At 43.0% G+C, this 21,327-nt stretch overlaps 1 protein-coding gene across 1 annotated transcript in view; it reads left to right on the forward strand.

The window, feature by feature from the left end:
• The window catches only part of ANXA11 (annexin A11), a 77,042-nt gene extending 59,398 nt beyond the window's left edge, over window positions 1-17,644 (forward strand). Inside the window, exons 7-15 of the mRNA XM_088456365.1 lie at window positions 5,256-5,369; window positions 8,165-8,255; window positions 9,111-9,190; window positions 10,621-10,677; window positions 11,327-11,420; window positions 13,173-13,268; window positions 14,756-14,814; window positions 15,898-16,020; window positions 16,406-17,644. Of these exons, the coding sequence (XP_088312491.1) occupies window positions 5,256-5,369; window positions 8,165-8,255; window positions 9,111-9,190; window positions 10,621-10,677; window positions 11,327-11,420; window positions 13,173-13,268; window positions 14,756-14,814; window positions 15,898-16,020; window positions 16,406-16,465 (774 nt within the window). The 3' untranslated portion in view covers window positions 16,466-17,644. The remainder of the gene's footprint in view (window positions 1-5,255; window positions 5,370-8,164; window positions 8,256-9,110; window positions 9,191-10,620; window positions 10,678-11,326; window positions 11,421-13,172; window positions 13,269-14,755; window positions 14,815-15,897; window positions 16,021-16,405) is intronic.
• The last annotated feature ends 3,683 nt before the right edge of the window (window positions 17,645-21,327 follow it).

A 21,327-nucleotide genomic window follows, 5' to 3' on the forward strand; every position in this document is an offset into this window, starting at 1 on the left:
CCTCAGGAAAAGGTAACTTCCATTCAGGAGATGGAGAAGACAGTCCTTCGACGTAGTCAGGTTTCGGCCTTCGAGGCCATTCCTTAGGGTCGTTTTCACTCCAGGACTTTTCAGCTAGATCTCCTCTCACAATCGACAGGATCCCATCTTTTCCTTCACCAACAGGTAAGGTTAAGTCCCAGAACTCTGATATCCCTTCTCTCGTGGTTGAACTCTGTTCATCTAAGGGAGGGAAAGCGATTCGGAGTGTGGGATTGGACTCTTCTCACCACAGACGCGAGTCTGAGAGGCTGTGATTCAAGACCATCACTTCCAGGGCCGCTGGAGATCGCAGGAAGCAAGTCTGCCTATAAACATATTGGAACTAAGCGCAGACTTCTACGCTATCCAGACAGCAGATCACCTGTTGCGGGGCCGGGAAGTCGGTCCAGTCGGACAATGCCACGACAGTGGCATACGTAAACAGACAAGGCGGCACCAGAAGTCGAGCGGCTTTGAAGGAAGTAAGGCGGATTCTAATCTGGGCGGAAAAGTTTGCAAATGCAATTTAATCAATCTTTCATCCAGGGGAATAGGCACTTTCACCAGCTGGTCCAATGGTGGGGTCTTCCGCAGGTCAACCTCATGGCATCCAGACAAAATCATCAACTGCCTCTCTCCTGCTCTCTGGCGAGAAACCCGCAGGTGGTAGTAGTGGACGCACTGTCAGCACTGTGGCAGTTTCAATTTGTCTGTCTGTTTCCTCTTCTCCCTCGAATCCTACAACGCATCAAAAGGGAGAAGGCCGGACTGGCCTCGCAGAGCTTGGTATTCCAACATTCAACTTCTGCTGATCGACGATCCGTGGCCCCTACCACTGAGAGAAGAGCTATTACTTCTGGGTCCTTTAGTCTATCCAGACTTAAAGCGGCTACGTTTGACGGCGTGGCTGTTGAAAGGGCCATCTTAAGACTTAAGGTAATCACTACTATGCTCAGAGCCTGGAAGGAAGTTACTTCAAAGCATTACCACCGTATTTGGAAGGCTTAAGTTTCATGGTGTGACGTAGAGTATCTCCGCCTACAGATTTCTGCTTTTTCTGCAAGCAGGTCTCTCAGCAGGTCTGCGTTTGGGTTCTCTGAAAGGCCAAATTTCATGGTTTTCTTCCAGAAGAGATTGGCCTTGATACCGGACATGCAGACTTTTCTGCAAGGTGTGATTAGGTTACAGCCACCCTTTGTTCCTCCTACAGGTCAGTGGGACTTGGTTCTAGTACTTTCCTTATTACAGTCTTCCCTTTTCGAACCTTTGAAGACTGTGGAGTTAAAATACCTTTCGTGGAAGGTTACACTTCTTCTTGCACTGGCATCAGCCAGGAGGGTGTCTGAATTGGGAGCTCTATCCTGTCGTCCTCCATACTTGGTATTTCATGAGAATAGAGCAGAACTCCGTACTAGAATGGATTTTCTTCCTAAGGTGGTTTCGGCTTTCCACATCAACCAACCTATTGTGGTACCGGTTCTTCCACAGGATTGACCTTCGTCAAAATCTTTAGATGTTGTTAGGGCTCTTCGGATATATGTGGAGAGGATGGCAGCCATACGTATAACAGACACTCTGTTTGTTTTGTATGATGCTGTTTGTCCTGGTTGGCCAGCTTCCAAATAGTCGCTGGCTCGCTGGATTCGCCTGACCATCAGACAGGCGTATATGGCCTCATCTAGAGAACCTCCACCTTCTATTACAGTGCATTCCACTCGCTCAGTGGGTGCCTCATGGGCGGCTGCTCGCGGGGTTTCCATGGAATCTCTTTGCCAGGCGGCCACTTGGTCAGGTCGGCATACCTTTGTTTGTTTCTACAGATTCGACACGTTTGCGGCCACTGCTGCACAGTATGGCCGGTCTGTTTTGCAGGGTTCTCAGCGCTCTCCCGCCCATGATGGGAGCTCTGGGACGTCCCCACTGTCTTCAAGCCTCCAGTGTCCCCTAGTGGATGAAGGAGAAAACAGGACTTTGGTACTTAGCGATAAATCCCTTTCTTCGGTTCCACAGGGGACAATGGATGCCCACCCTGCGCTGTTCCTTCCTGCCACACTTGGTGATATATATTTTCTGTTATGAGTGTTAGAGACATGTTTGTCTCTTGTTGTTTTCTGTTTTTCTTTCAACCTTTGCAAAGGTTTTGTGTGATTTGGCCTCCTCTTCTGTTTCTATATTTTTCTCCGCTCCCCTCAGGCACAGTTTCCTAAGACTGGGCTTGTAGGGGTGGTATAGAGGGGGAGGAGCTAGTCACACTTCCAAAAGATTTAAAGTGCCAGCTCCACTTAGCACCGTCTACACCCCACGGTCTTGAAGCCTCCAGTGTCCCCTGTGGAATCGGAGAAAGGTATTTATCGGTAAGTACCAAAATCCTGTTTATCAAACTACTTGGTGTAACGTATCGGTCATAACTCAAGACCCCCTTATCCATTTGTAATATCAACACTCAATGCTCATTGTTTGGTTGGTCTCTCCCTGCGCCACAATTTGTCTATTTGTGTAATTGCTACCGCTTCTGTTTTTGTTTTTTGTTGGACTGAGCTTCTGATTACAATATTTTGATCGTATGTGCACAATTCCCTAATAGTGCTGTGTTAGTTGTTAATTTCTAGATTCATTCTCATTTTATGTGATCCGGTTAATTGTTTTTCTTAGCAATTTTCTGCCTTTAATAAAATAAATAGGAATATTATTATCCAACATGTACTAGGCTGCCATTTGTACAGCTTTATACTAGAACAGTGGTGTCAAACTCTGGCCAATCAGCTGCAGTACAACTACACATCCCAGCATGCACTGCCACAGTTTTGCTCTCAGGGCATGCTAAAACTGTGGCAGGGCATGGTGGGATATGTAGTACCACAGCAGCTGGATGGCCACGAGTTTGACACCCCTGTACTAGACCAAGGTACTCTCTGTCCTGTATTACAACGTACGTGATGTCACCAAGTTTACTGGCAAAGCAGAAGAGGCATTTTCATTGTATGCTTACTGTAGGTGCGATTTTATTTTTTGGCTGGGAATAGTTTGTAACTTCCTGTGCACTATCAGTGACTCCTGTATTGGTGGAGCATAGAGCTAACATAAATGCACGTCCTTGTGCTCTAATCACAGCGTAACAAGATTTCCATGTACATTTTGGGTTGTGAATGGGTTCAATATAGCATCTGATATGGCCCCATCTAGTCTGCCCATTTTATCCCTATGAATATCAGACCTTACATCCTTAGGCCTAAGTCTATCCTAAATCTGGAAAGTCCTATCTGTCATGTTTATATTTGCCTACTCTAGTCGCTTCTACCACTACACGGGAATACTGTTTTGAGATGTATACTAATTGTTCAGTAAGGTAAGAAAATGTATCTATTATCACAGTACTGAGAGTTGGTTCCATAGGAACCTCCCCCGGCAATGGCTGACACACATGCGTGGTGACCATGCAAGCGCAGAATCCCCGGCACAGGAGTGAAGAGATTGCTGATGCGGTCACTTCACTTCCCAGCACATTGCGGGGACGTGCCACTTTCGGAGCCCCTGTACTTGCGGGTGCAATTTGATACTTTCGGGTGCTATAATCATGCCCAGATTGTATTGCAAATGTTAATAATAAATGGGCCCATAAGTGCTACATACTGCATGCATATTGATCCAGACAGATTGCAAGGGAGGAAAGTATAGGATCCAGTCACACAGAAATGTTGGCAGCAATTTGGTTATCCCTCATATACTGTATGTAGCTCACAGAAGTTCAGCAGGTATAAGCATCTTGCAGAAAGAGGAGGATCTTCCAGAATAGTAATGCTTACTGCTCAGTAAATGGCTTTTAAGGGCTATAATGCACTACAGATGGGACTCTACTACAATTTTTCGTAATCTGTTATTCCAAAATAACGCTACAGGTTTGGGTTACCATTGGGTTACTTTACAGGAAGACATATTGGGTTTAAAGTCTTATTAGCATAATGTCTATGGTTATGAATTAAGCTGGCCACACACATAGCGATATTTTACCTGATCTGGCCGATTCCGACACATTGGAACAACAGATCGTCTAAAATATGTCCAACTCCTGAGTAAATTTGCATAGTCAGATATGCCGCGCAGTAGGGCAGATCTGACAATCTAGGAGGCGATGCTCTGTGAAAGTCTGGATGCAGGAGAGATCGTATGAAGATTGGACACCAAATCATGTGGATATCATGTGCAGAGCTGCCGGGGAGAGTTTCAAGGGAAATCGTACACAAATCGTACACATCGGCTGATCGTGTGCAGATCGCCATGTGTGTGTGGTCAGCTTTACCCACACTTTGAGTCAAACATGCTATATATTAAAAATGTTAGAGCCTTTTGTAAAATATCTGTGCCATGAATAGAAATACACTTATCTATTTGTCCCTTCCTATTTCTGTGCTGGGAAAGCTTAATAGGACAGACTCCTTTTTCTCCTCTCTGCTTCAAGCTATACATGAAGTAACCAATCTTCCCCATTCCGGTTGCTAAAAATTCTGGTTCCATTCTATGTGCCTTCTTAGAAGTTAGTTACCAGACAGTGACACCCTACGCTATAGAAAGTGTTAAGTCCAGGGAAGCTGAGTGTTGTAATATCCCCGCCTCCCCCATTCTTGCATTAGTGTACTCATTTGATGTGTTGGGTTGTGTACTATTCAAATTGGTATGCCATATTTTTCCTACACATTGTATGTGTTTCCATTCAAACCTAGTAAAAAATAAATGTGTATACAAAAATGCATTACCATTTTCAAGTAAAGATTTTTTTTTTTTTTTTATTTGGATTGACAAAAAATATAGTAAGGTGAAAACCAAATAACCAAGATAAACAATATAAGATACACATGCATGGCAAGGTAATGCAAATCAGAGTTGACTCAGAATAAAAAAAAAAAAAACACTGAAAGTGTCTGAAATCTAGAAACTGGAGCGGGTAAAATCTGATGTGTTATGGAAGGTCACCAACTGTATTTGGTGGCATGGTAGGAGGTATTCGGCTGGTTCCTTCCCCTCTGCTGTTGGTACAGTTTGGCCCAGTTGCTGATTGTCTGCCCCGTGCTTCTATACAGACCTTGTATACTCAACTGAATTTTGGACTAAGTGTTAGCACTTCTATCCTCATTGTATATGTAGCAACTTACTAAATGGCATGACCATAAGTAATAATAGTTTGTTCTCAGAAGCATATGATGTATTCACGAAACATACTTTTCTTCTTCTTGTATTAGGATTTGATAAAGGACCTAAAATCTGAGATCTCTGGTAACTTTGAGAAGACCATCCTAGCAATGATGAAAGCACCGAGCATATATGACGCACAAGAGATTCATGATGCGATTAAAGTGAGTACTGTGTTATGGTGTGGGACTTCTCATGTACAGTTTTATTGGAAATGGTCACTGACCACGGTGTCTCTTTCTGAACTGTAAAGTAGCAAAGCATTGTTATTTTTATTTTTTTGTATTTTTGGACGTTATAGTTTTTTTGTGCTTTATTGTATGTTTTGAATTTGTAAAGAACACAACATATTTCAAATGTTACTTTTGAAGTTGTAAAGCTGGGTACACATTAAATGATTTGCAAACAATCCGATATAGTTAACGATTTCCCTTGAACTCCTGGACTAACGAGATACACACTGTGCAATTTTACTAACTATCAAACGATATGTAATTCATCGTTAACGATTTCCAAATCGTCAGATCGTTAACGATCTATCGTTGGATGTCCAAAACCCCTGATGACTATCTTAGATTTCTTGAAAATATAAATAGGGGGCTGTAGTATGAGACAGATGCATGCACAGAAGATAAGACCAACGACCGGCGGGAGCGCGCATCCTGTACACAAATAATTTGTCGTTCCGATGTGTCGGAATCGGCCAAATCATTAACGATATCGTCTAGCGTGTAGGGGTCTTAAGTGATCTATTATTCTATTAATACTGTCTTAATACAATTTGAATGTTATATAGTACTGATTATAAAAGTAATTTCAGTTTTAGTGTAATTATCTCCATATAGTTTAAGTACATAGCAGCCAGTATGTGGATTTTGTCAATGCCACTGGTTATATATTTTGTATCATTTGTGCACTTCCGAAACAGCTGTAGATAAATAGTTGGGTTGCGCAGAATGTGCCACAACCCAAAAAATATGCCAGATTAATATGCAGTTGTCAAAGGTCACATTGCTGCATCAGAGTACTTCCACAAGCAGCCAGAAATATGAATGCTTCAATAAAGATGGGGACAGTAAAGGTCAGGTGTAAGCTGGTGTTTAAGGGGTCTATTTACTAACCAGTGTTAGGAGACAGAATGAAAAGTGATAAGAAAGTGATAAGGTGCCAGCCAATCAGCTCCCAACTGTCATCTCACAGGCTGTGTTTGAAAAATGACAGTTGGGAGCTGATTGGCTGGCACCTTATCACTTTCTTATCACTTTTCACTCTGTCTCCTAACACTGCTTAGTAAATAGACCCCTAAGCCTCCTGTTATGATCCTGGCAACAGATGATTCTTTCTGTCATAAGAGCTGAACAATTTACTGTCTCCTGGGGAGACAGCAAATTATTGGCATCAATGAGAAAGTTGAGAGTAGGCAAACAGGTGCAATGGCACTCCATACCCCCACAGGCACCAAAGTGTGAGTGGTCATGGAGACTGCAGTAACAGGCAGCTTTCCCGATTTGCCCTTTTCTACGGTAAACCAAACAAAGAACCCCAAGCTGTGTGGTCATGTCCCTTAATTTGCCACTCACTGGCCATACACACACTACAAAACAATTGCCAGTCTGTCGCCCTCTCCATCCCCTGTTGTTCCTTTCTGGATTAACCCAGCTTTCACCCCATGTCTTTCTCTCCATATTCCTCCTGGTTTCCCAAAGTGGACTTTCTACTCTTGAATACTCTTGGCCTTCCCTCAGAATGTGGATTCAGTTGGTCCTTCCCAATTTCTTCAGAGAATGGTTCCATCAGTATATGCAAGATAGGCACTTCTGTCACTCAGTTTGGTCCACGTCTTCAGTACAGACCAGTTTCTAGGGTTCAACGCCTGTCTCACTGATAACATTTGCAACAGACCCATATCAGTACTCTATAATACCCTTCTCTCCGCTTTCTGCCTTAGGGTGGTAACTAAGTGGCTATAGAGAAGTGGGCTGACTTCTGCCTGAGTTTTTGGACTTAAGCAGTTACAGGCTGCACCTTAGTGGAGCCGCTGTAGTGGGAAAGATGATGTAAGATGTCTGGGAGGGGTTTTAAACTGCTGGTAAATGGAAGCCGTGTACAAGATTGTGTAAACGAAGAACAGGACATAATTAAACAAAGTTTAATGAAGAATGAGGGAGACAAGTCAGAAGAGGGAGTAAGGATGTGGCAGTAAGAATATCAGATCTATGGTAATTGATGCTAGGAATTATCCAAATAAAACAGATGAACGAGAATTAATGATATTTGAAATGGGCTAGTCCTACTTGGCATGCAGAAGGTCATAACTGGGCAATGAATTTGTTTGACATCTGAACCCATATCCGTCAACACTATGACCATATATTAATAGTATATAGTATAGTATAAATAGTGTTAATCATAAAAGGTCCCAGTCAGTGCTCAGTTCTAACAATGATATGCATCACATAAATCGCAGCTCCTCCAATCAGCACCAGCACCAAAGTATTGGTAATCTTTTACAAAAAATTTTTTAGGGGAGAGATCATATGTTACATTTCAAATGCTAACTGAAAGAATGCTGTTTGCTTGTGTTCTTGTAAAATAACAAAATAAAGGCTTATATGAACTACTTGATATTAACTCTTTTCGTATTCACAGCAGATTCACTGCACCGCTTCGTTTTGCTACACACATTTAAAGAGGTGTAAAGCATTTAGTTGAATCCCCTCAGGCACTATGGGAAGCTCCTCTTATGCTGCTGCTTGGCAGTTCCTGAATTTGGGACCTCCAATGGGCAGCCAATGGCTGCTGGGCCTTGCCACTGCCACAACCCCTCCACTGGGCCACCAGTGAGTGGGAATTTCCATTCCTCCTGCCATCATGTTGAGTTTTGTGTTTGTTTGTTTTGCCATTCAATTATTTAGTTAAAAATGTTTACTATTTGTTTGTTTTTTTCTTTTTTGATCAGGGTGCTGGCACAGATGAAGAATGCCTCATTGAAATCCTGGCATCTCGGAGCAATGCAGATATACAGGAAATCAATAGAGTGTACAAGACAGGTGAGGGAAATGGTCATTTGCAGGATTACCACACTGTCATTTATTTCCTGCACACTGCTGTTAGCTAGGCAGCATACTCACATTAACACCTAAGTGGTTTGTAGAACTATCAATACAAGATGGATCTATGTATTATGAGATGTAGCCACAGAGGCATTTAATTTTCCTATTACATGGCCTCAATTTTAAAATATACACAAATGAAAATAGCGCTGATTTGTCAGATTAACAAATTTTATATAATAATTGGTTCATATACAATAAGACAACACTCGGCCGGTGTAGTTAATACAAAAAATACAATATTCGCTTGAAACCTTAGTCACACAGTTTTAGTATTGTTAAAAAAAAGTCTATTCATGAACATATAAAGTTGAGATCAAGATTTAATTTGCTTAGTAGTGGAAGCAATCAATTCCACATGATGTTAGTGTTAGTAAAGAAAATATTTCCCGCACAAATTCCTTCCAGAATTCCAAAGCTGAGTATGGCTCAGTGATCTTGGATCAACAGGCCTGCTGCTATAACGTTAATATAAAACCCACACATGCTGGGGGGCTAGCCACTTTTGATACCCTAATAAATATAAAAAAATAAACTTTCTATTAATAATTAGCACATGGCCAAACAAATTGTTAGAAAGGACTGTGCATGAGGCTACAAAGTATCATGGCCAGAAGGGGTTAATGAGCTACTGTCTCAGGTAATAAATAATCCTATTTTGCTGGCAGTAATGAATCATTAGCAAACACTGACAAGTCAAATAACTCTTCTTTAGGATTTAAGAGGTTTAGGACTATAATCTTGTTTCCAGGTACAACCTAGGTCATTCTAAAATGTATGTCTCCTCCTCAGAGTTCAAGAAGACCCTTGAACAAGCTATAAAGAGCGACACCTCTGGTCACTTCCAGCGGCTGCTCATTTCACTGGCTCAGGTAATGGCCACCCCGTGGGCAGTTCTAACCCAATGCAGTATCTCTATTTTGTGCCTGTGTTTTCCATGTACCACAATAATAGTGCACTGAATGAAAAATATACGTGAATAGGAAAATAGAAAATCACATAACCTGCGCTTAGTCACAATACATCAAAAGGTCCCCTTTGGTGGATTTAGTCACTTGATGGAGACTGAATGATAGATGGCCTGTCTCAACAGGAGACCTTAAGTACTCAGTCATAATAAAATAAAAGAAAAGTGCATATAGTGAAGCACAGTATTTATTGTACATAAACAGTTAAAAATTGCAGCATTCCCTAGGCAGGGTATCCCAAAGGACAAAGGTATGTAATTACCAGTTGGCAGAGAGGTAAAACCTCAAAAGGCGTGTGATTGTACACATCAGTGTAAGTCCCGGGCGCTCAACTGGTTCACGCTCCTGTCTCCAGCCTTCCGGGAACAAGGTACCTCCGTCAACCCTGGATAGCCTCCTTCGTGCACCGACGCGTTTCGACCCCCTAATCCGGCGGTCTTTATCAAGGTGTCCAAATCATCAATGCTGCTTCTACCCGCAACCCCCCTTTTATACATGCTGCATGTAACTGCACTGCGTCATTCATTGCATCGTCCCACCTGCAGGACTGCAGGTGGGGTGATGCAATGAACGATGGATCGGGAGTACAAACTATACAATGTGTGCGATATATCATTCCAATCCGCGTTGAGAAGATGTATTGTACCCAATATACGCTAAACATAGGAGCACGGGACCTGGCAGCTCACTTGTGCCAGGTGTCTCACGTCACACGGCCTATTGAGGCTCGATGAATGAGGACACATCTGTACTGTGGCGGATCCAGGGGAGGGAGGGGTTCGTCCAACTACTGATCTGGTAGTCAGCCGGCAGGAGCAGTGCAGCAGCTCTTTGGGGTGGGCAGAACAGAGGCCGGGCACGGGATGAGCTGCGGGCACCAGCAGGTACCTGGCTGCAGTAGCCAGATGCAATCAGGCATTCCTGAGGGGGAAGAGGAGTGGCATGGGATTTGTAGTATCTTTTACTGCTCAGACTCTGTGGTCAGAAATAGTTCTTAAACCGCTCCCCCGAAAAGAAAAGTCTAGATCCGCCTCTGCATCTTGTATGACCACGACATCTGTCACACCTGTGGGAAAACATTGCCAGATGGACGCTTTCAGCATGTATGACAGACTGATAATCAGTGGTCGGTTGCGGCAGTACACTGCATACTTCTCTGGGCAATCTGCTGATATACGGCGGATCAGCCAGGTAATTGTTTGGTATATGCCCAGCGTTAGTCTTTACGTCACCCACCCTCAAGTATCCAGTTTGTTCATGCCAGATTTCATCTTTTAAGTGTGTTATTCCCCTTCATGTCTGTATGACTGTCATTTGTGTCTGTGATTCTGCAGGGAAATAGAGATGAGAGCGCCAATGTGGACATGTCACTCGTCCAGCGTGATGTACAGGTGAGCACAAATGGCATTTCCCAAATGCACAGCGACAGAGAATGTATTTATATTACCTCAACTGTAGATAAAATGCTGCAAACTTTGTGCCTTATTGGTTGGTACTACATGCAGGCCAACCTGACGATGCGACTGACGACCCCATGCAGCATGGGCCAACATATTGGGTGGTCGGGCACCGTATCGACTAGTGTGTACCAAACGCCCAATATGTTGGCCCGTCGGCGTGGGGCCGCTTCGCTGGGTAAACACATTGTTGAGAGTGTACCCAGCATTAGACCGGTGCCGGAGTACCAGTGAATCACGTTTTCAGTGTATTGTGAATCTTTTTTGCTGGTTTACATTATACTCAGTACAGTTACTTTTATCATTCTGGCGCATTTACACGCAGACTTTACAATGCAGATTCATAAAGGATGACACTCCCATTTTAAATGACCTGATTGTCCCAATGAATTTGCCACACAGGGCATGTATTGACTGTCTGCCCCCACCCCCCAAAAATAAAAAAAAATACACAAAACAGTTTAAAAATATCTCATTTATAATCTGCAACCTATTGATTTTTGTTATTGCATACATAAATGATTTTGCAACAATTACTTTATACAAATGTTATTTACAAATTAGTGATGAGTGTGTTTTGTAGGAGCTGTACGCTGCTGGAGAGAACCGCCTGGGGACTGATGAGTCGAAGTTTAATGCCATCCTGTGTGCCCGCAGCCGGGCACACCTTAATGCAGGTAGTGGAAAGTGCTGTTTTTTGTTTGCTTGTAAGTTATACAGTTACAAAGAAGGATAAGGATGGATGACCCTCTGTACTAGTCCTATTTTAGAGTATATAGTTGAAAAATGCCAAATATATGTATATTTTTTTAAATCACAATTTTCAAAATCAAAGTAATATTTGATTATAGCGGGTGCTATTATTAACAACTAAAGTAACATGAACATGAAAAAAAGAAGAGGACAGCAGTAGTTTTAGGTGGTGCACTAATAAAGCATAACTTTTATTGACAAAACATAAGAAAATAAAAACATTTTAATATCTACAAATTTCAGCAAAATAACGACCTAATTATATAGAGTTTAAAGATAGAAATGGTGAATTTAAAAACAAGATGGCTGTTTGTATCCTTATTAACAAATAAGTGTCCTTTGTGCGTGTTTATAAATAATATAAAATGTTATCCTATACTTGTTTTAGTCACTTAGATGAATAGTAGATTATGATATTCATCTATCTTGCTTAAACGAGAGAGGTAGGTGACTAGGCTGCAATATCATTGAGTGTACATTAGGACATTTACACCTTTTTAGGTAGTCTTGAACTCTTTGTAGATTAGGTGAAAAAATATTGCCCTTAATATAAAGTATACACTTACAATCTGTGATTTATTATTTGTATGTCTATACAGATGTCAGTAACTTTAAATGCATATTTGAGGTATTGATGAGACATTTAGACACCTAAAATGGGTATTTATATTTATACGATTATACAAGACTGCAAGTTTATTTAATCTGTCAATGCATATAAATCAGGAATCACATGACACACAGGGGCCTGATTCATGTTTGTACGCAAATACAATTGCAGTTGTAATCTCTCACGGAAAATATGCTAATGACTCGCTCCAGTGTATAGAGATGCCCCTTGAAAGTATCTCGCATCCGCTGCTCACACACACACAACCAGTGGCGGCTCCAGAGGGGGGCTGCAGTGCAGTCCAAACTTCAAATAGGGGATTCCACACCAACTGCCAGTGAGTCCCGGCTGGTGATGTTTGGCAGCAGTTGGTGTGGCTCCCCTATTTGAAGTTTGGACTGCACTGCAGCCCCCCTCTGGAGCCGCCACTGCACATAACTGTAAACATTGAATGCAGATCAGGCGGACACCAACCTGCTGAGTAGGTCTAACATACCGCAGACATAGCAGGTCTCCAGACACACAGAGGGCCCTCCTGCTGTGAGCATGCTCAATCTGCGTAAACATCGGCATTTGCGTACAAACATGAATCAGGCCCATAGTGTCAGGATTTGTGACTTGCACAGTAACAGCACATCTGATATACAGTAAGGATACACAGAAATAATAGGAATACACACTTTGTTTCTGTTTATTTCAACATTTAGTAATTAAATACAATTCTGAGGACAAGGAGCAGGCATTTTAGCACACTAACCTTTCACTTTCTATTATCAAAATAATTTCACTTTTGTTCGGGAAGCCGGCGAATGCCAATCCTGTACTGTTTGTATGTTCATCATTATCTGTTATCTATGTCATTATATATGTTCGTTATTATCTATGTAACTTGTACTGAAAGTAGAGGTGATTATACTTTCATCTTTTTAATGTATACCTAATAAATAGTATGTTTTATTAATTTAGGGTACTACAGTCTGTGCACCCTCCTTTTTTTTTTTCTTCTTTGTTGTGAATTATATGTTATCAGTTTTCCTGTTTTACTCAATGGGATTTCTTTCCTCAGTTTTTTATGAATACCAGAGAATGTGTAACCGGGATCTGGAGAAGAGTATTTGCCGAGAGATGTCTGGGGATCTGGAAAGGGGCATGTTGGCAGTGGGTGAGTGGCCAGCCTTAGTCTTCTGTATTACGTCACTCTGTGCGCCTGGGCACCTAGTAATATTCTACATGCACCTTACAGTGCTCCTATGTAGCAGCAGCTACCAGCCTTTTCATTCCTTATAATTCCAACCTATCTTCAATGGTTAATTTAATTTAGTGTATCTATTTGCATTTGTATGATTCCAGTGAACAACTTGATTGTCAATGCTAATGATGGTTATTTATCTTTTGGCTTGGCCGCTTTTAAGCTTCCAGAAGATGTCTGGTAACTCTCAGATCACCAACATTACCCAGGCTCCATATTACAGGGTTGCAATGAGCCATTGTGTTCTGTGACTGTGCTTGTGTCACTGCATGTAGTGTTGCTGTGCTGTGTCTTACATGCCCATACTGTATTGTCTCATTGTAAGGGCTTGTACACGTGTGTTATTACTGTGTGTTCTTAAATCCTGTATGTAGGAGCCTTTTTCTGCAAGATAAGGTCAGCTTACAGGGGGGGACTTCATACTAAAAATATTTTTTTATTATTATTATTATAGCAGTGTGAGGCAAATCTGATCACATTTCATAAGTAAATGTTCACTTCATATTTATCAATACAATATTCCATTTGTTTGTAAAATACTTTTAAATCCAACTGTGTTTCATTGTAATGTGGCCGACACTATTCTATTTGTATCTATAGAATAAAATAAATTTTACCTCTGTTAAGCAGGAAAACTTAAGTACTCTGTAATCAGTACACTAATACTTACCTTTATTTCATTATTTTCCATTTCTTTTATCCCTTATTTTCGATATGGTATTCTCCCACAATTAAGCATATGTTGAATTTGTGTGGTATGACATTTCTCTTAGTATTGCCCTCATTTCTGGAAAAGACCAGTACTGCAGGCCATACATCTACTGTATGTCTCCGATTCCCTGTTCTGTCCATCTGATTGGTTACTGCAAATACTGATCTGTGTGCATCGATAATCTGGTCTTTGTCTGGGGAAAAATATAAAAATTTCCTGACTCGCCGATCCTGATAATGTATTGGTCGGGATCAGTGAATCGAGGATTTCCAACATGTTGAATTTCCCCATTCCCCCAGCGTCAGCAAAACAGGGAATTGCAGCAATCCGTCGCAGATGTATGGGCCCCTTATTGCGGACCATGCACCTATGGCCATGATTCCTCTTTCTGCCGCACCACGGATTGGCGACCATTAATGATCCACGATCCATTGGCGGATCATGGAAATTCAACATATACAAAATCCCTGACTCGCAGATTCCAACCATTTTCGGGTCGGGATCGGGAAATGGAGATTTTTCCGACATGTTAAATTTCTCCAACCCCAGGGAATTGGGGCAATCCATCTCAGATGTCTGGGCCACATAAGTTTAACATTGGTTTACTGCTGATTTAAAAGCAGGATTTTTCTTTTCTTACATAGCAACACTGTTGTTGTACTCATTGTGTGTGCTTTGTGTTTTTTAGTAAAATGCCTTAAAAACACATCCGCTTTCTTTGCGGAACGTCTCTACAAAGCAATGAAGGTAAGTCAAACCGGCATAGTCCAAAAAGCCTCAAAGTATAATTCTATTTAAAATGAACAAACCTTTTTCAATCTATATAACATTCAGCATAAAACTTGGAACAGCGGATCTGACCTGGGGTACCTTTTTATAGGGCGGTCATGGAGTATTTACAGAAAGGCACTTAAGTGTTTAGTTTTATTTGTAAATTGTATAGAGACTGTTTGATGATCCCCTTTATTTTGCAAAGCAATGCTTTCCAATTAACTAGTGAAATAATTATTTATCATTTTCATTATTTGTAAACCAAAAAGCTGTGTACAGCTCCACCATGCCTGTTTGCTTTTAGTGTTAATCTGTTAAGTAAACGTTAACTTTATTTACATTTTGAGTCCTTTTTTAAAACTGAGGGCCTGATTCAGAGCCGCTCATAAGCAGGCCGCTCGTTCGCTCCGAGCGATGTTCGCACAACTGCGCATGCGCCAACCAGTCAGTGCGGTCGGAAATCGAGCGCTCGCAAAATAGCGAGTGCCTGCTAATTTGAGTGACAGGATGAGGCGTTTGTGTGTGGTAACAGGGGAAGGTGCTTGAAAACGGGGAGTGGTGATCCGAACGCAGGCGTGCCAAACGGTCAAAACGGGCGTTTTAAGGGTGTGCATAATTAACAAAGCAGTGTCATCGGCCACGTCACTTGGTTGTTTCTTAGCCTGAACTGTTTGCATGATTGCAGTAGGAAAATCCTACCACAAGCACTGCGAGCAGTTCAGACGCCTTTCGATGTACTCGATTAATCTAATAAATAGCGGAGATGACGTAGGATGCGAGCGGCCAGGGGGCGTCTTTACAAAATAGCGAGCGCATGTTTCGTTCGCTCGCTCAGACATAGAGGCGTCAACAGACCGCAAAGAGCGAGCGCTCAATTTAAATAGCCGGCCCCTTTTTCTGAACGAGCGAGCGCAAATAGCGTTCGGCTCTGAATCAGGCCCTGACTCCATATGGTGCAAAGCGGACTCCCTGGGTTATGAGATGCCATTCATGTCATTCATTGGTCAGAGGTATGCAGTGTCCATGGGATGCCTCTAACTCATCCGTGCTTGTGTGCAGGGTGCTGGGACTAAAGACAAGACCCTGATCCGTATCATGGTATCTCGCAGCGAGGTGGATCTGCTAGACATCCGGCAGGAATACAAAAGGATGTATAGCAAGTCACTGTACACCGATATCACGGTAAGGAAGCATCGTGCAGAAGTGTAGGCTCATTACTCCAAATGATCTATGTAATAAGTGACGTAAAGAAAAAACACAGGAACTGTGATTGCAGGAAACCGTAAGTGTGCTGTGTTTGTATCGTTCTTACTACATCCCCTATGTACGTGAGTGCTTGCAGTAGCTACGATTTACCTGTGCACAGAAATATTTGTCCAAATTGTTCATGTTTTCACCCTCTATCAGGCATGCCTAGTTTTTACCTGCCTTGGTCTAGAACCACTCCTAAAAGTGTGATTGGAAATGCATATAAAGGAAAATATTTGTCCCATATATAGTTTTAGGATTACTGTGATAAAGGGACTATAACTGGGCTATGTGTTCACCGTTTGTTCCTTCTTTATAGGGAGACACATCCGGAGATTACAGGAAGACCCTGCTGAAGCTGTGTGGAGGCAATGACTGAGCACGTGAACCTTGTGTCTCCTCTTCTGTCTAAATGATTTGTTATCCATATTTCTCTTTGTTTTTTTTCCATAAAACTCTTGGTCTAAACATGAGCTGGGTGCCCATATACTGAACTCCTAAACTGTGGTCTAGTCCTGATGCAATGTGTCTGGGAGCTGTCAGCCTGGCAGTAAGGAGCTTCTGCATATACTGTAGTTGTGTCACTCGCTTTATAAGCGCACCAAACAAAACTCTGCTTTTCCTCACACATCCTTCCTTATCCACTGCTTGTTTCCTTCTTTGCAGTAATCCAGATTCATTGTTCTATGTGCTCGTGTGTGATGTGTTTATTATCTTTTCACATTTTTCTACTGGACAGCTGTAATTTTTCACCCAATGAGCAGGAGAACTGTGTTTTGAAAAAAATGTCCTCTAATAAAAACCACACCGTGCCAGTGATTCAGATGAAGTTAGAGAGTGTCTAGAAAGTGCCTCTTTTAATAACATGTAGAACCCTTTTTTATACGCAATTGGCCAGTAACTAGAATACAAGTTGAATGTAACCAGCATGCAGGGAAAGCAGATGCTGATGCCTTATTACAGTCATAAATAGACAATGGATTGCAAAGCACAAACAGAGCATGGAAAATTCACAGGGTCTGATAAAACAGGGGTTGAGGAATGCAAAACTTTTTCTTTTACGGTCCGACTGTGAAACAATTGCGAAAAATAAGGAAAAATGTTGTAGCATAGGAATACTTTTAAATACATGCCGGTAGAATGCCATAAATCCAATGTCTGCCTTTTCACGCCCATCTATGCGTCATGTGATATATGCTGCATAAGCCGCTACACCGGCTTTTCTCCATGTCATAAGTATATTATAATGAAACCTGAGACAGCTGTATAAAAGAACATATAAATGTAGTTTTGGTTTTCATGTTTAACATTGTGACGTTACTGTTGCATGCTATGAATACAACTATAAAAAGGTGAATGCAATGTATTTTTAGCTTTTTTTATTATAACACATCTGTACACAGAAATGAATTACCCTGTTGTTGGCCAAGCTGCAGTGTAAGAGATGAAACGTCCATAAATTATGGCATTTTGTACCTATATTTGGTTAAACATTACAAAGTCTCCAAAGATGTTCACAGATAATTCATATGTGTAATTAAATACATTTACTATCTAACTTTCTGAGGCTCCTGTTTGTCTTGCTAAGAGTGATGTAAACAGTATATTTGTGCGGCAGTTTCAGAAATAGTCTTCCATAAAGTTATTTTGTTACACATAAGACAAAGCTGAATGAAGTAGGACTATTAAATAAACCATCCTTCCTAATGATGCACTGCACAGACCTATAAATACTTATTAAACAAATGAGTATGGATGAGCAACCTTTTCAAAACTGTTCAGTAAAAAATTAGCTTTGTTCTACATTTATCCCAGTTCCATTCAAAGATTGATAATGTAGTGAATTGCAGAGGCACATTGATGTGGTGAGGTCTTTTGAGAACATTTCTCATTATGGGGCAAATTCAATTAGAGGCGAAAAGTGCTGTCTGGCGAAAAGCGGAATAAATTTGCCTGTTTTGACGCAATGTTTTTTCCGTGCGTGTCTACGCTTTTTGTCCTGTTCAGTTGTAAAACAGGCGAAAACGCGGATAGGCGAAGGTAGCATAAAGCAAAACTAGTGAAAAGTCTTCTTTTTTTGGGGGGGGAATCAGTCTGTACTACATAAAAAGGCTAAGTGACCCTGGGAATCTATATAGCAGAGTAGTAATAGCCCTAATAAAAGTGATTAGTTAACTTATTATGAGGCAATGGGCTGTTATATGCATATTTGCATATGTGGGGAAGAATGATATAAAGCAATGTTTTTTTTTAAGAAAAATAAGTACCGTAGTTAAATTTGGGGTACATGAAGATGGGTATAAGTATATTTTGTTGTATTTCTCCTTCATCCACTAGGGGACACTGGAGCTTCATGACAGTGGGGTATAGACGGTGGGTTGAGTTGAGCCTGGCACTTTAAAAATCTACAAGTGTGACTGGCTCCTCCCCCTCTATGCCCCATCAACCCCAGTTTTTAGAATGTGCCCGAGTAGAGCCGGTGCACAGGGGCTGTCTCCAGCCCTTATATTAATTTGTAAAAGAATCAAAGAGTCATCAGCAAGAGGACAGGCAGACTGTTAGCTGTGACAGTCTGCCTGCATCATGGGAGCCGCCAGAGAGGGGACCACACGGCTACTGCAGACTGTGTCCGGTCACCCTATGGAGGGGAGGCTGCTTTAGGCAGTTAGGAGTCATCAGACTCAGCGGGGCCCGCCACAGCTACCACTGGCTTGTGTCCGGGTCCCCACTCTCCCCTCACTGCCCAGCGCTCTGGCCGCAGCAGCCCGGTGAGTAGCACACCTCTCCTGACTAGCAGGAGAGGTGAAAATAATCTGCTGGGTCTGAAGACAGCGCGCGGCTGTCAGTGCCACGCTGGTGTTGTGATAGAACACCGGCGCTGGCTGTTAGGTAGGCGCGCTCACAGCAGTCCTGCCTCTGCGTGCCGGTGCTTGTGTAAAAGGCACCGGCACGGTTATCACTGGCGGCGGTCGTGCCGCTGGCCCCCGCTGTCAGTGCGGGGACACAGAGGGGGAGAGTGAGAACGTCCCCACTGTATAAGTGTATGCCGCGCGCATACAAAGCGGCGGCCATTAGGAGGAGGAGCTTATGGGTCCCTCCTCCTCTTCCTTCACTGCGTGGGCTAGTTTGGCGCGCTCTGAACGGGAGTGGCGCCTCAGAGAGACTGAAGGCACTGAGCGGAGGGGGAGAGGAGAAAACTGAGAGCAGTGGAAGCAGCTTCTACAGGGGGTCTGTAAATACAGAAGGTGGTTTTAACTGCTTTCTGGTCCTATTGACTGCTCCTCCCTTATATGCCTGTCTGCCCCTGTTACTGAGTTGCATTATTCTTGAAATTCTGCTCCTCCTATACTGCTCTGCCTGCAATTTGAGTAGCATTATTATTGAAATTCTGCTCCTCCCTTATTGCTCTGTCTGCTCCCATACTTGAGTAGCATTATTATTGTAATTCTGCTTCTCCCTATACTTCTTCTGCATTCCTGAATTGTATGTGGTGCTTGTCTGTGAGTACATGATGACATCCAGGACAGAAAAAACTGCATCACAAAAGCTGTTTGCCTGCACTAAGTGCAGGAAGAAATTTACCCATGCTCGCTCCGAAGGGTCTTCCCTGTGCGAGACGTGTGAAGCAGACAGTGCTAACACGCAGTCTGTCACTCCCTCCTTCATAAATAGTTTGGCCGGGGTCATGGCGGACCTTTCTTCTGAATTAGCCGCTTCCCGTAGGGAATGAGAGTCTGCCAGAGATCTACCTGGCACATCTCACCCTTCTTTTCTAGCAGAACCAGCGTGGGCTCAGAATTTAGTCCGCTCGGTGAATAGCCTTGCTCAAGCGATGGGTTCTGCGTCTAAAGCTCCTGAAGCTACAGTAAGTCGCTCATCTAAAAAGAGGGCTCTTCCGGCGGTTCTCCAGTCGGATGAGGATTTGGCAGCGGATCACTCGTCTCAGGAGGAAGGGGAGATGCTGGACGAATCAGACGTAGAGACTTACTCACAAGAACCTGAGGCATTGCAAGGTATTGACGCACTCATTCTAGCGGTAAGGGAAGATTTCTGGCCAGGAAGCTCCAGAATCGTTAGAAGACTCCTTATTTGCCAGGTCACAGAAGATGGCCGTCACATTCCCTGTTTCTCTCCAGTTGGACTAACAGATGACGGCAGCGTGGCAGAATCCGGACCGTAAATTCCAGATTCCTAAGCGTTTTTTCTCTCTTTACCCATTTCCTGCGGAAAATAGGAAGAGGTGGGAGACCCCGCCACCTGTGGATTCTTCGGTTTCTTGGTTGTCAAAGAAGACCACGTTACCTGTTCCAGGAGCTACTACATTGAAGGAAACCTCAGAGCGGAGATTAGAAACCACTTTGAAATCCATTTATACAGCCGCAGGTGCACTTCTCCGGCCGGCCTTGGTTGGATCTTGGGTCAACAAGGCTGTGGAAAAGTGGGCGGAACAATTGACTGAGGGTCTTAGATCCAGCACTCCGCGGGCAGATCTGATTACCTTGGCAGAACATATTCAGGAGTCTGCTGTATACTTAGGAGACGCCTCCAGAGATATCGGCCAGGTAGGCGCTAGGATTTCTGCTTCGGCGGTCTCTGCTCGCCGGGCACTTTGGCTTCGTGCCTGGCAAGCGGATGCGGAGTCAAAAAGAGTAGTGGAAGCTCTTCCTTTCACAGGCGATATTTTATTTGGTCCAGAGCTGGACAAATGGATCTCGCTGGCCACTGGAGGTAAGAGTACTTTTCTACCTTCATCAGCACCTCCTCCGCGTCGCTCGTTTAGGGGACCTTCCTTTCGTTCCTTTCGAGCATCGGCAAGATTTCAGGGACGATCACGAGGTTCGTTTTCAGCGGGGCGAGGAGGCCGTGCTAGAGGACGTCAATCAAATATTGGCCGCCGTCCAGATCCCAAGCCAGCAGACAAGCCTGTGGCATGACGGGCTCCCATCCCATCTCGGAAATCCGAAGGTGGGGGCTCGCCTCCAGCGTTTCTCGGAGGTTTGGAGACGGACTTCTCCAGACACTTGGGTTCGAAATCTGGTATCTCAAGGGTACAAGATCGAGTTCGCTTTCACTCCTCCTGGGCGTTATTTTACAACAGGTTTGCCCGTCGATCCCTTGAAGAAACTAATTTTGCGTCAAGCGATCGAGAAACTTTTGCTGGCCGAGGTCCTTGTGGCGGTTCCCACTGCACAAAGACAACAAGGGTTTTACTCAAACCTTTTTGTGGTTCCGAAACCAGAT

Source organism: Taudactylus pleione, unplaced genomic scaffold (genome assembly GCF_031769625.1).
Source record: "Taudactylus pleione unplaced genomic scaffold, aTauple2 ptg000699l, whole genome shotgun sequence".
NCBI lineage: Eukaryota > Metazoa > Chordata > Amphibia > Anura > Myobatrachidae > Taudactylus > Taudactylus pleione.